This window comes from Rana temporaria, chromosome 5, assembly GCF_905171775.1.
Source record: "Rana temporaria chromosome 5, aRanTem1.1, whole genome shotgun sequence".
Lineage (NCBI taxonomy): Eukaryota > Metazoa > Chordata > Amphibia > Anura > Ranidae > Rana > Rana temporaria.
The window spans coordinates 174632889-174647382 of NC_053493.1; the positions used below are offsets into that span (position 1 = coordinate 174632889).

The 14494-nt window shown below is 43.4% G+C and overlaps 1 protein-coding gene across 3 annotated transcripts in view; it reads left to right on the plus strand.

Annotated features, from left to right (window-relative positions):
• The window catches only part of EXOC3 (exocyst complex component 3), a 385796-nt gene that overhangs the window by 334856 nt on the left and 36446 nt on the right, over positions 1-14494 (plus strand). For all 3 annotated transcript variants that reach the window (XM_040353404.1, XM_040353405.1, XM_040353403.1), the window contains exon 12: positions 2241-2368. In XM_040353404.1, coding sequence (XP_040209338.1) covers positions 2241-2368 — 128 coding nt within the window. The remainder of the gene's footprint in view (positions 1-2240; positions 2369-14494) is intronic.

The window sequence follows — 14494 nt, forward strand, 5'->3', positions numbered from 1 at the left end:
TCGCATAGGGAAATCATCAGCTGTTAAAAGTATTTCCCTCTGGAGGACCGACATTTGCTTTATCTCGACCAGTCCCTACTTGCTGTGGTATATTTCACCAGCCAGCTCCCTCATATACATGGGTTAAAAACAAGGAAGAGAACTCCTAGCGCTATACTGCGTTTAAAAGATTTATTGATAAAAAGTATTGCACTTAGAGTATAACGATCCAACAAACGGACGGCTCCAATGAGCAGGGCCGCGATGCCTGTCAACCTGTGAGCGCATGCTGATGTCACACTGCTAGCTCCGTCCTTCAAATTTGTGGTGGTCCAGTATTCAGGAATTTTACTTAGTGCAGTAGTCTCGGCTTAATTGTCACCGAGCGTGAGTCCCATACATTTTTGTTTTTAAAACATAACAAGTCACAGCCTATATGTCGCTTATTCCAATAAAGATAATATGCAAAAGTTTCTATACATGGTTTCTTCTGTTGACTTTTTTTTATTTACCACATTTTGTAATGTTAATATAACTATGGACTTGAATAAAAGAACATATCTGTATACTTTCCAAAAGCTGTAAACACCCAAAACTTAACCTAAACATACATTTTAAGTAAACCTTTAATCTATTTTAAATTACAAAACCTATGGTGCCAAATCTTATAGTGTCTGTCCACCACCCCAGTCCTCCACATGCTTAGCTGTATGCAGAATATTGTCTTTGTGAAATTCTGTATTTCCAGGGCTATACTGCATTGAAAACTCAAGTTGGATACCTTTTTATAAAGCTGCAGTATTATGTTCCATTTTGGAACTAGAAGCCCTCTACGGGCTCTTAATTCCAGTACCATGCTGTTGGGGACAGCACTGCTCTTGCACTAATCACCATGACAGTATATCATAGTGATGGCACAGGTTTATTTACAAAACAAACTTGACAGCATTTTGCTGTACACAGAGAGGGGCGCGTTAACAACTGCAGCTGACCAGTTGCCCCCATCCAAGTGAATTACAGGCTGAAATTTTTTTAAAAAGTAAATTGTATAAATTGCTTTTTTTTTAAACATATCAGTACATCTAGCCGTTTATAATTATATTATTAAAACTGTGTAACAAAGTAAAGCCTTGCATGTTCTTATTAACAATGTAAACCTTGTTTGACTATAAAGTTATAGTCAGTTAACCACTGCAAATTAACCACTTAAGACCCGGACCAAAATGCAGCTAAAGGACCTTGCCACTTTTTGCAATTCGGCACTGCGTCGCTTTAACTGACAATTGTGCGGTCGTGCGACGTGGCTCCCAAACAAAATTGGCGTCCTTTTTTTCCCACAAATAGAGCTTTCTTTTGGTGGTATTTGATCACCTCTGCGGTTTTTATTTTTTGCGCTATAAACAAAAATAAAGCGACAATTTTGAAAAAAAAACTATATTTTTTACTTTTTGCTATAATAAATATCCCCCAAAAATATATAAAAAAAATATTTTTTTCCTCAGTTTAGGCCGATACGTATTCTTCTACCTATTTTTGGTAAAAAAATCGCAATAAGCGTTTATCGGTTGGTTTGCGCAAAATTTATATAATTTACAAAATAGGGGATAGTTTTATTGCATTTTTATTTATTTTTTACTACTAATGGCGGCGATCAGCGATTTTTTCGTGAATGCGACATTATGGCGGACACTTCGGACAATTTTGACACATTTTTGGGACCATTGTAATTTTCACAGTAAAAAATGCATTTAAAATGCATTGTTTATTGTGAAAATGACAATTGCAGTTTGGGAGTTAACCACAGGGGGCGCTGATGGGGTTATGTGTGACCTGGAGTGTGTTTACAACTGTAGGGGGATGTGGCTGTAGGTGTGACATCATCGATTGTGTCCCCCTATAAAAGGGATGACACGATCGATGCTGCCGCAACAATGAAGAACGGGGAAGCCATGTTTACACACGGCTCTCCCCGTTCTTCAGCTCTGGGTCCGCGAGTCCCACGGTCACGGAGCTTCGGACCGCCCGCGACCCCACGGCTGGGCTTAAAGGACAACGTACCTATACGTTTATGTGCCCAGCCATGCCATTCTGCCGACGTATATGGGCGTGAAGGGGTCCTTAAGTGGTTAATGCTGCCAATGCAGTCTGAACATCTATGCATCATTGATATCTGTTCACCCAAAGTTAAACTTGACTTGGCTGTTGATTTGATTATGTTGGTTTTTGTGTTAAAACTTGAATTTTTTTTTTGTCCTTTTTAGGGATTTAATGAGGAGACAGATGGACTATGTGACACCATTACAGCTATTGCAGAGGTTATAAAACTTACAGACCCTTCACTTCTTTACCTAGAAGTTTCCACATTGGTCACTAGATATCCAGATCTCAGGTATTTTACTCGTTCTCTTTATGAGAGTAATTGTAGTTTGTGGCCTATTATAAAGTGCAAGAGAGAATATCATTGTAAATTGTAAAAATAGTATTTTTGTAAATATGTCACTGTGCACAGTCCTATTAATATTGGAGAAGATGTTGTGGAAAGAGTTGGCAGCTTTAAGTTGCTGGGAATTGCCCTAATTGATAACGTTAAAGAGGAAGTAAACCCTTGTTGTTTTTTTTCCCTAATCGTCTTTCAGGACAGCCACCTGAGAGACCTTAGCTCCTCCCCTCTATTGGAAACACCGCGCCAGCCTCCTATAAATTTCCTCCTCCCCTGCTGGTCCTCAGTTATTTGTGTTTCCTCCAGAGGGGAGACACCGTTAGGAACCAGCCAGGAAGAGCCAAGGGAGGCTCAGGCAGACTGCCCAGAAAGAGAGCAGGGGCTCTTGGGGCAAGACCAGGTTACTAATCTGTGTAGGATGGCCACCCTCGCATCCCTGAGTGCAGGTGTAGGTCGGGGGGGGCTCCGGTTTTGCAAACACCGAGTGCGGTGTAGAGGAGTGCAGCCAGTGTCCCATGCTCGAATCGGCGTGTGGCTGCAGCAGGAATGGGGATTGCAGAGCGCAAGCCATGCCGGGTATTGGGACCGCTCGGAGCCGGCGGCGGGTGACGTCATGTCCGGCATACAGGGGCGTGCACTTCCGGGTTTGCGCCTTCCGGTTCCAGCCGCGTAACTCAAACGGAGCCAGACAGAGGCTGGAGGGAGCTGCAATCGCTGTAGAGACAGCAGAAGCAGCGCTGGTGACACGGATATGTCAGGGACATAAGGCAAAGATACTGCTCCAGCAGATACCAGCTCCAGCCATGTTAAGGTAAGGGGAACCTAGGGTGGACCTCCCCTCTCCTAAAAACCCACCACCCATAGGACAGGGAGGGGGAGGTGGATCAAGCCCTCAGTGTCAGAGGGTGATTCATAGGGCCCCTAGTGTGGTAAGCCCGTATGAAGACACTGCGCACCTGCCGGGTGGCAGGGGGAAGGTTATGGTACTAACTGTGGGGTATATCTTTTCTCTTGTGTCTTTCAGAAAACTGACAAAGATAAGACTACTCACAGTTCACAGAGAAAGTGTCCATCCTGCAAAGTCACACTTAGGGAGTCATGGAAGAAAGCTATTGGTAGCGATTGTATTAACAAGCTAGTACAGGAGCATACTGCGGAACAAAGTGACTTAGCATCATCTGTTAAGGAACTATCCAACACCTTTGAATCTTTTAAAACACTTTTTAAAAGTTTTCAGATCCCGCAGCTTCAGTCAGCTTCTCCTCCTGTACAGGCAGCAGCTATACTACCGGAATTTAGACCTTCCACCAGTGCAGGCCCTTCAATAGTTCCTAGAGAGGAGCCAGAAGAGGAACCTGACAGCGCAGTGTCTGGTTCCCAGTAATCAGAGGAGGAGGCTAAGGAAGGTGATTCCAGGAAGCCCTCCCGGTATAAGCTCTCATTAGAGGATGTAGATCACCTCTTGGGAGCCATATATACCACTCTGGGTATTCAATTAGAGAAAAAATCCCTATCCCTGCATGACCAGATGTATGGGGGTTTAGGAGAACAGGAAAAGAGGAATTTTCCAGTTCATGAAGTTCTGGTAGAAGCGATTAAAAAAGAATGGCAGGAACCAGAAAGAAAACCATTTTTTTCTAAAGCTTTAAAAAGACGGTTTCCATTTTCAGATGACCCATCCTCAATATGGAACAAAACACCAAAGCTAGATGCTGCTCTTTCACAGGTATCAAGGCATACCGACCTAGCATTTGAAGACATGGGCATCTTATCCGAAGCAATGGATAAAAAGATGGATTCGTTAGTAAAGAAGTCTTGGGACGCCACGCTGGGAAGTTTAAAACCAGCAATGGCAGTCACGGTGGTAGCCAGAAACATGGATTTCTGGTTAAACCAAATCCAGGCTCACATTGAGGAAGGAACTGCGAAGGAGCAAATCCTATCCTCCTTTCCCACACTGCTGAGAGGCATAGCTTATATTGCAGACGCCTCAGCTGAACTTGTGCGGATGGCAGCTAGATCATTCACAGGGGACTTGCTTTTTGGGCCTGGATTGGAAAAAGTGCTAGATCGTACAGTGGATAAAAAGAAAGCGTTTCTGCTGAAACGCAAAGCACCTTGGAGTCAGCCACAGCAGAACTAAAGGAGACAAAAGAATACTAATTGGGTCCCAAAAGGTTCCCGTTTCACAACACCCAAGGCAGACAATCGGAAAAGGCCTTGGGCCCAGAAGGGGAAAGGCAAAGCAGGAGCGATTTTTCGTCCTCCTGTACAAGCCTATGACAAAAAATGACAAGTTGCTCGCAGTGGGAGGAAGACTGGGGGCTTTCCTCCCTCAGTGGGAAAAGATAACCTCCAATCAAATTATTTTGAGAATAATAAAGGACGGTTATCATTTGTAATTCTTCAAACCACCCCCAAACAAATTTTATTTAACAAAACTTCCAAAAGACAGAGGGAAAGCTGAAGGGTTAATGGGAGCCTTGGAGGATCTCAAGATACAGGAGGTAGTCGTAGAGGTCCCCAAAAAAGAAAGGGAACACGGGTTTTACTCCCATATATTCAGAGTACGAAAACCCACCGGGAAGGTCAGACCAATCCTAAACCTCAAGCCCCTGAATCCCTGAATGTGTCCATAACCTACAAGAGATTCAGGATGGACTCAATGGCCCAGATTCAGTAAGCAATTGCACCTGCGTAACCATAGTTACGCAGCGCAATTGCTGACTTGCGCCGGCGTAACGAGTTCTCCTGATTCAGAGAACTCGTTACGCCGACTGCAGCCTAAAATCTGCGTGGCATAAGGCTCTTATGCCACGCAGATTTTAGGCTGCATTCTTGCGTTGACCGCTAGGGGGCGCTCCCATTGTGGTCAGCGTATAGTATGCAAATTGCATACTTACGCCGATTCACAATGTTGCGCGGGCCCTGCGTACGCAAGTTACAGAGTTTCCATACGGCGTCTTTAGCGTAAGGCTGCCCCTTCTAATAGTAGGGGCAGCCAATGCTAAAGTATACCCTCCATTCCCGCGTCGTGAAATTTGAATTTCACGCCGTTTGCGTAAGTTATACGTGAATGGCGCTGGACGCCATTAACGTTCACTTTGAAGCAAATGACGTCCTTGAGACGTCATTTGCCGCAATGCACGTCGGGAAAGTTTCCCGACGGCGCATGCGCTTTACGATCGGCGCGGGAACGCGCCTAATTTAAATGATTCCCGCCCCCGGCGGGATCATTTACATTGCGCGCGCTTACGCCGGGCAATTTAGCTACTGCTCGTGAATCGAGGGCAGCGCAAAATATTTGCAGGGGCGCAGGGCAAAATCGTTGCCCTGCGCCTCCGCAAATAGAGCGCAGATCTCTTTGAATCCAGGCCAATATATTCAGTGAAGGCCTTACTACCTCCAAACTGTTTTCTGGTCTCCCTAGACCTAAAGGACCCATACCTACACGTCCCAATACACAAAGAGTGCCAAAAGTTTCTAAGGTTAGAAACGGAAAACAAAACCTTACACCTACAGTTCCAAGCTTTACCCTTCGGCCTTTCCTCCTCACCCAGGATCTTTTTTTTTTTTTTTTTATTCTTTATTTTATATACTTTTTCTTCCACTTCTCCATAATTCATACATAGAAAATCAAACAGGTACCGTATAATACATTTCAACAATCTTGTTCTTGATTTTAACTATACAATTTTCCTTCCTTTAATTACACAAAAAGAACAGAAAATCCTTAATTCAGCGTGTATTATTTACCATACCATACCATAATAGCTACCCCATTCCCCTCTCACCGCGCTCAAACCCCGGCTTACCACCAAATAAACCTGACACAAATCAGAAAGGAAAAAAAAAAAGGGGGAATATCTGTCTCTCCCCCTCCCCCCCAGCACCCCCCCCCCCCGCCTCAGGGGTTCTGGTCCCTGTAACCGATATATGGCGCCCAGACCGGTCTGAATTTCTCCTCCTTCTCTCTCATTCCCATTGTCAGGTTTTCCATCTGCTGTATTTCGGTTACCCTGCCCAGCCATTGTTGTCTTGTCGGCGGACTCGTGCTTTTCCACAAAATTGGAATGCAGGCTTTTGCTGCTGTAAGTAAATGTCTAAGTAAGGAGTTTTTATAGTTTACCATAGAGATTGGAAACACGTTTAGCAGAAGTGCTGCCGGATTATCTCCTAGGTTCACCCCAGTAATTTCTTTTATTGTATTGACTACCATTTCCCAAAAATCCTTCAGTCTTGAGCATTCCCAAAATAGATGTATCATGGTGCCCTCCACTTCCCCACATCTCCAGCATAAGTCTGACACCCGAGGAAACATTCGCTTCAACGCTACCGGGGTCCTATACCATCTAGTTAGGATTTTATACCCAACTTCCTGATATCTAGTGGCCAACGAGGCCTTATGTATAAATCCAAAAATTTTAGTTTTTTGAATCTCCGAGAATGTAGTCCCCAGGTCTCTTTCCCATGCCTGAATAAATGTCAGGTCTTGGGGGGCTTCTGATTCCACCAAGAGACTATACATCTTTGATAGACCATGTCTCACTGGGTCTCCCTTATAACATATTCCCTCAAAGTCTGACAATTCTCGGTTCACTTCCCCTTGTAAACTCATTGTTCGAATAGCATCCTTTAGTTGCATTTGTCTCATTGGGTCTAATTTCCTTTTGATTCTCTCTTCACTTTCCCCACTATCTGTTCTTTGAGTGTCCTTCCTAAAGTGTATAAGTCTACTCATTCCCAAACGTCTTACCTTGTTAAAGTAAAGATTTGTTAGACCTAGTTCAAAGCTCGGATTCCCGAGGACCGGTGACAACGGACTTGGGTATTTTGAAATTCTCGTTTTCTTGAATAGCCTTTTTATAGCTCTTATAGTAGCTCCCACTGGAGGGTGTTTTTTCACTTCCTGTGGAATATCCACATCTCGGATCCACGCCATCCCTTTCAAGGGAATGTTTGTTATCTTTTGTTCTATTAGGATCCATGGTTTTTCCCTATGATGGATACACGACTCTGCCACCCGTGCCATATGAGTGGCATCATGGTAGCTCATTGGGTCTGGGAAACCCACTCCTCCCTTCTCTTTCGGTAATGTCAAAACTTCCCTCCTTATTCTCGCTGATTTTCCTGCCCAAATAAACTTAGTAAATCTAGATCTCAAATCTCTCAGGAAACCTATAGGGATCCTTATCGGTAAAGTCTGGAATAAGTAAAGAAGTCTCGGCATTACGTTCATTTTAATAATATTGATTCTTCCGAACCATGTGAAAACCTCCCTATCCCATCGTTGAAAGTCCGCTTTAATCGATCTCATCAGTGGTATAAAATTTAGTTCAAAGGTTCTATTCAAATTTTTTGGTATTTTCGTTCCCAAATAAGATATATGGGAGCCCGTCCATTTAAAAGGGAAATTTGCTGCCAATAGCTGCTGCGTGTGTTCGTTTACCTCCACCCCCATCGCCTCTGATTTACTATAGTTCACCTTAAAATTGGACAGGCTGCCATAGTCTCTTATTTCCTTCAACAACGCAGGTAAAGATAGCCCTGGGGACGTTAATGAGAACAGTAAGTCATCTGCAAATGCAGCAACCTTATATTCTTCCCCTTTTATCCGGATGCCTCTAATATCCGTATTTTCTCGTATAGTTCTCAAGAATGGTTCAAGAACAAGAGTAAAGATTAACGGAGAGAGTGGGCATCACTGCCTTGTTCCGTTCCTTATTGGGAAGGGATCAGACATTACTTCATTTACCTTTACTCTGGCCAATGGGCATGAGTACAGGCTTGTGATCCAATTTTGCATCCCTTCCCCTAGGCCTATGTGTTGTAAAATAGCTCTCAAAAATCCCCAATCGACTCTATCAAAAGCTTTCTCTGCGTCGGTCGATACTAACACTACTGGATTTTGGTGGAGTTGGGCTAAGTAGATAGAGCTCAGCACTCTTTGTGTATTTTCCCTCCCCTCTCTGCCCGGCGTGAACCCTACTTGATCGGGATGTATTAAGGAAGGGATATATGACGCTAGTCTATTAGCGAGTATTTTTGAGAAAATCTTCAGGTCCACATTCAGCAGGGAAATTGGACGATAACTAGTACACTGGGAGGGGTCTTTCCCCTCTTTAGGGATTACTGCTATATGGGCCATTAGTGTTTCCCTTAGCATCGGTTGTCCTTCTCTTAATGAGTTAAATGTGGTCAAAAATAGAGTAGAGTAGAGTGTATCCATCCGGTCCTGGGGATTTGCCCGGTTTCATTGCTTTAATTGCTTCTAATAATTCCTCAGCTGTAATTGGTTCCTCCATACTCCCAATACTTTCTTCTGAGATCTTGGGCATCCCTGAGTCCGTTATATATTCCTTTATTTGTTCTTCTCTACTCTGTCTCTTCCCCGTTACTGATTGCTTCTCTAATTGATACAATTTACTATAAAAATCTCTAAAGGCTTTCGCTATTTGCTGTGACGAGCTAACTATGTTATCCCCCTGAGTTTTTATTTTTTCAATGTGATTCTTTGCTCTTGTCTCTCTTAATGTGTTTGCCAACATCTTGCTTGGCTTGTTCCCATGTTAGTAGTACGCCCTCCTACAGCGACTTAGTTTGGCCTTTGCCTTATCCATCAATAACAAGTTCAGTTTGTCTCTTAAGCTCATTAGCTTTTCTTCAGTATCTACTCTTTGCGCCTTCTTATGTTCATTCTCTAGTATACGGATCTCCCCAAGAAGGCCATCTAACTTCGCCGTCAAGGCGCGTTTTCGATGAGCTCCTAGTGAGATAAGAATTCCCCTCATGTAACATTTGTGTGTCTCCCATTTACATAGCGGCATTGTCCCATCAGAGTCATTTATTAGAAAAAAGGATTCTATTTCTTGTGCTATCTTACCCTCATATTCTGGATCTCTGATTAGCGTTTCATTGATCCTCCAATTCCACTCCCTTGGGCCTGGTTCCCCCCATTCTATAGTACAAGTCACTGGCGCATGATCCGATATAGTAAATGAACCCATTGATGCTTCTCGTAGGCCTAACAATATGTTTTGATCTAGAAATATGTAGTCAATTCTTGTATATGTTTTATGTTTTGCTGAGTAAAAACTATAATCCCTCTCATGTACGTGTACAGTCCTCCAGCTGTCTATTAACTGTAGCCCTTGTAAGATTTTCCTTGCTCTCCGTAGTTTTATGTTAGATATATGATAAGATCCCTTGGAGGAATCTAAGCTTGGCTCCAGTACCATATTCAAATCCCCCCCCTAAAATCAATGCCCCTTCTTTATTCTGGTTTACCAAGTCCAGGTACCTCTCCAGCGTAGGGACAGGGTCTTCATTTGGAAGGTATATATTTACTAAGGTGACCATGTTCCCATTCAATATTCCCTTTACCAGGAGAAAACGTCCCTCATCATCTGTTATTACTTTAGATTCCTTCCATATTAACTTTTTAGCCAATAGTATTGCTACTCCATTTGCTTTTGAGGTGTGGGAGGCACCATGATACACCACGGGAAATCCCGGACTCTTTAACCCCGGATTCTATCTTTTTTTAAATGAGTTTCTTGTAGGAAAATAATTTGTGATTTAAGCCTCCTTAGTTCCATTAATGTTTTAGATCTTTTTTCTGGGATATTTAACCCCTTGACATTATAGGAGGTGATATTTATTCTATTCATCTTGTATATTGTCTTACCCGTTTCTCCCTAGGGTTTCCCCTCTCCAATAAAAGTGTTCCCCTTAAATCCTACGCAGATGGGCGGCTGGGCGAGATGGAGACAGAGGTGGAGAGACGCCCCAAAAAAAAAAAAAAACACACCCCCCCCCCCTGTATCTCGGAGTCTAGTCCTCCGTCCAAGTCACCGAGTATTTACTACGTCTCCCTGCCGTGGCTCGCACACCAATCTTTGGTTGCGATTCCCACTGCTCTAAGGGAGCGATAAAAAAATAAAAATAATAAAATAAAAAATAAAAAAATAGTAAAAAAAATTATAAGATTAATAAAAAAAAAAATAATTGAGCGTCTCAGACTTCCCTCCACCAGGAGGAGAGGCGCTCTAGTGGGGGTAGGTATGAGAGCACTACGGAGAGCCTCACCTGGATATTGCTCCGGGTACGCCTAAAAAATGGTTCCACCCTTTTCGAAAAAAAACAAAAACAAAGATCCTGAAGAGGGGAGGGTGTGGTTTAGGAGGGAGAACAGATCCCCCACCCCCGAATTTCTGACCTTTAATATATTTATATAATTTTCAAACATCTAAGAGCATGACACTTAAGAGCATGACATTCTCCACAGGCATAGTATAAAGCATTAAATTCAACCCTCTTAAACCCTCTTGAGGAGTGGTGTAGAGAAATCCTCCCCCACCCCCCCTCTCTTTGATTTAACCTAACTTCCTCATTAAACTAGATGGTTTTAAATGGTACTCTCATTCATTGTTATTATCCCTCCCCCCAGAGTACTCCCACACTACCCTTAGTTACTATCTCCTTGACTGGGCCTTCCTTGTGAGGACCCTTGTCATCTTCTTAGCCCCCACCTGCTCCCTCGTCCTTCGCTTCCCACACGGCTTCCTCTTGACCCTCAGAACATTTATAATTCTCAGTCCCCTCGCTCCCCCCCCCCCCAAAAAAAAATCCTTTTTTTTTCCTCTTTGAGAGAAAAAAAAAATCCCATGTGCAGCGTGTATCAAATCCTATGATAATTTAATTTAATATGTGATATGTATTTAATCTTTGGTGTAGTGATGTTTGTTATGTGTGTGTTTAATTAAAATGTGTTATAGAATGTGTTGTAAATCAGCTCTTGTGCCTATTCAATATGTAAAAAAAAAAAAAAAAGTCTGTAAAATGAGTATATGTGTCTGTGTTTTGCTATTATTGTTATTATGTCTATGATTTAGTTGATTTAGTTGAACTATATAGTAAAATAGTGTATCTCAGTGTCTAGTGAAGTATATTAAGTATATTAAGTTGTATAGAAAAGGAAATAAAACTCCCCAAAAAAAAGAAAAAAGAAACCAGGATCTTCACGAAGATTCTGGGGGAAGCCCTGGCACCCTTGCGAGTCCAAGGCATATCCATCATCGCCTATTTGGACGATCTGCTTCTGTTTGCAGAATCCCCCAGAGAGGTTACGAAAAAACCTTGAGATCACACAGACCTTTTCTTAGGGGTCTGGGGTGGCTAATAAATGTGGCAAAAATCCAACCTACAACCCACTTAACGAATAACATACCTGGGATATGTGATAGATTCTGTTCAGCAAAAGATATTTCTACCCAAAGAAAAAATAGAAAAAATCCAAAGGGAAGCAAGTGCAATCCAGGTAAAATTACCTTGTACCATCAGACAGGTGATGTCGACACTGGGGTTACTAACATCTGCAATCCCAACAGTACAATGGGCAGCCTTGCATTTTCGACCACTGCAAATGTTCATACAAAAGATTTGGGATCACAAGCCGGAGTCCTTGGACACTCAGGTTCTAATACCAACAAAGGTAAAAAGAACCCTATGGTGGTGGAGGACATTAGAAAATGTGACCAAGATCCTTACCACAGACGCAAGTGGCATAGGATGGGGGGCGCATCTGGGCTCCCAGATAACTCAAGGGATGTGGGAGAGGGAAGAGAGGATGAGATCATCCAACTGGAAAGAATTGAAAGCAGTAGGGCTTGCACTTCAATCCTTCCAAAAACAGCTAAAAGGACATCACGTACAAATCAGGTCCAACAACACCTCGGTCATTGCCTATATAAACAAGCAGGGTGGAACAAGAAGTGGAACCCTGTGGGCACTAGCGGAAGAAATCCTGAGATGGGGAGAGGAAAACATACTCTCTCTATCAGCAATCCACCTAAAAGGGGATTTAAATACAGTAGCGAATTTTCTCAGCAGGATTCAGGTGAAAGAAGGCGACTGGGAGTTAAACCAGGAGGTGTTCAAACAAATCACGCAAAAATGGGGAACACCTCAGGTGGACTTATTTGCATCAAAGAAAAACAAAAAAGTCAGAACGTTCTTTTCTCTAGAAAGAGAAGACGGAGCACTAGGTGTGGATGCATTGGCACAAAGGTGGACATTCAGAATATGTTATGCCTTTCCTCCACCAGTATTAATACCAGCAGTAATAAGGAAACTTTGTGCAGAGAACACAACTTTGATTCTCATAGCACCTCACTGGCCCAGGAGACCGTGGTTCCCTATGCTGAAAGAACTAGCTATAGAGCCCCCCCTGGTTGTTGCCAGTCCAGGAAGATCTACTCTCCCAAGGCCCAGTATACTGTCCCCAAGTGGAAAGGTGGAGCTTGGCCGCATGGTATATGAGGAGCAGCTGCTGAAAGCAAAGGGTTTCTCGACCCGCTTAATCGCGACTCTGCTAAAATGCAGGAAGGTGGAGACACGTAAAATCTATGACAAAGTGTGGAAGTGCTTTAGCAATTGGTGCACAGAGAACTCCTTCAACACACAGAGTTCAGTGGCCGTCCTAGAGTTTCTGCAGAGTGGTGTAGAGAAAGGACTAAGCCTTAGTACTTTAAAGAGTCAAGTATCCGCACTGTCAGTGTTCCTAGAGGAGAGATTAGCATCTGACCCATGGATAATCAGGTTCTTCAGATCTCTGAGCAGGCAAAGACCTATACAAAATTCAGTCTTTCCAAAGTGGGACCTGTCATTAGTACTGCAAACTTTGACAGCGGAACCCTTTCAACCATTAGAGGATTGCAAACTAAATACGCTGACGCTAAAAGCAGTCTTTTTGGTGGCAATCACCACAGCAAAAAGGGTGAGATAGAGGCCTTATCAATCAGACCCCTATTTTTTCAGATCTTTGCAGATCGTATAGTTTTTAAAATGGACCCGGGATTCCTGCCAAAAGTAATCTCGAGGTTCCATAGGGAACAAGAAGTTGTGTTACCTTCATTTTGTCCAAACCCTTCTAAGGAACAGGAAGTAAAGTTCCATAACTTAGACGTTAGGAGATGCGTCTTCCATTATTTAGAAGTGACTAAAACTCTAAGGAAGACTGATTCCTTATTTATTTTGCATTCTGGAGCTAGGAAAGGGCATAGAGCTACTAGACGCACAATAGCCAGATGGCTAAGAGAAGCCATTGAACAGGCTTACAGGTTAGGAGGCATACAGATTCCAGAGGGTATCAGAGCGCACTCCACAAGATCTATGGCAGCCTCACAGACAGAAAGAGCTGGAGCAACGCCGAGGCAGATCTGTAAAGCGGCGACATGGTCCAGCTTTGCCACCTTCGTAAGACACTATAGGGTGGATCTTTGGTCAGCTAAGGATCAGACCTTAGGAAGCAAGGTCTTACAAGCTGTAGTCCCGCCCTAGGGTAAGTGCTCGGTTATTCTCTCAGGTGGCTGTCCTGAAAGACAATTAGGGGAAAAACGAAGTTACTTACTGGTAACGTTCTTTCCCGGAGTCTTTCAGGACAGCCGGGTACCCACCCGAATGTGTATAAAAGATTTCCTTACAGGAAATGTGATATGGTTAACTATGTGTATCATGTTTTCTTGTGTCTCCCCAGCAACTGGAGGTGCTCTTGAAAGAACCAGCAGGGGAGGAGGAGGAAATTTATAGGAGGCTGGCACGGTGTTTGCAATAGAGGGGAGGAGCCAAGGTCTCTCAGGTGGCTGTCCTGAAAGACTCCGGGAAAGAGCGTTACCAGTAAGTAACTTTTTTTTAGTTTTTTTTAAATACCCTGCAAGGTAAAGTCATAATGAGCTAGTATGCACAGCATACTAGCTCATTATTATCGACTTACCTGAGAACGTAGACAACGGCGCTGTGTTTTTAGCAAATATCTCCTTAACCTTGTAGGTTAAGGAGACATTTCTTGCACCTACAGGTAAGCCTTAATCTAGGCTTACCTGTAGGTGAAACATGTGTGGTTGGGTTTATAACCACTTTAACTACTTGCCGACCAGCCGCCGTCATTCTACGGCGGCAGGTCGGCTCTCCTTGGCGAGAGCCCGTCATACTACGTCGGCTCTCTTTGCGGCCACTAGGGGTGCCTTGTTTGGGGCAGTGCAGGACCTGCTGCCGGTGATAGTGCCGATGCTGTCG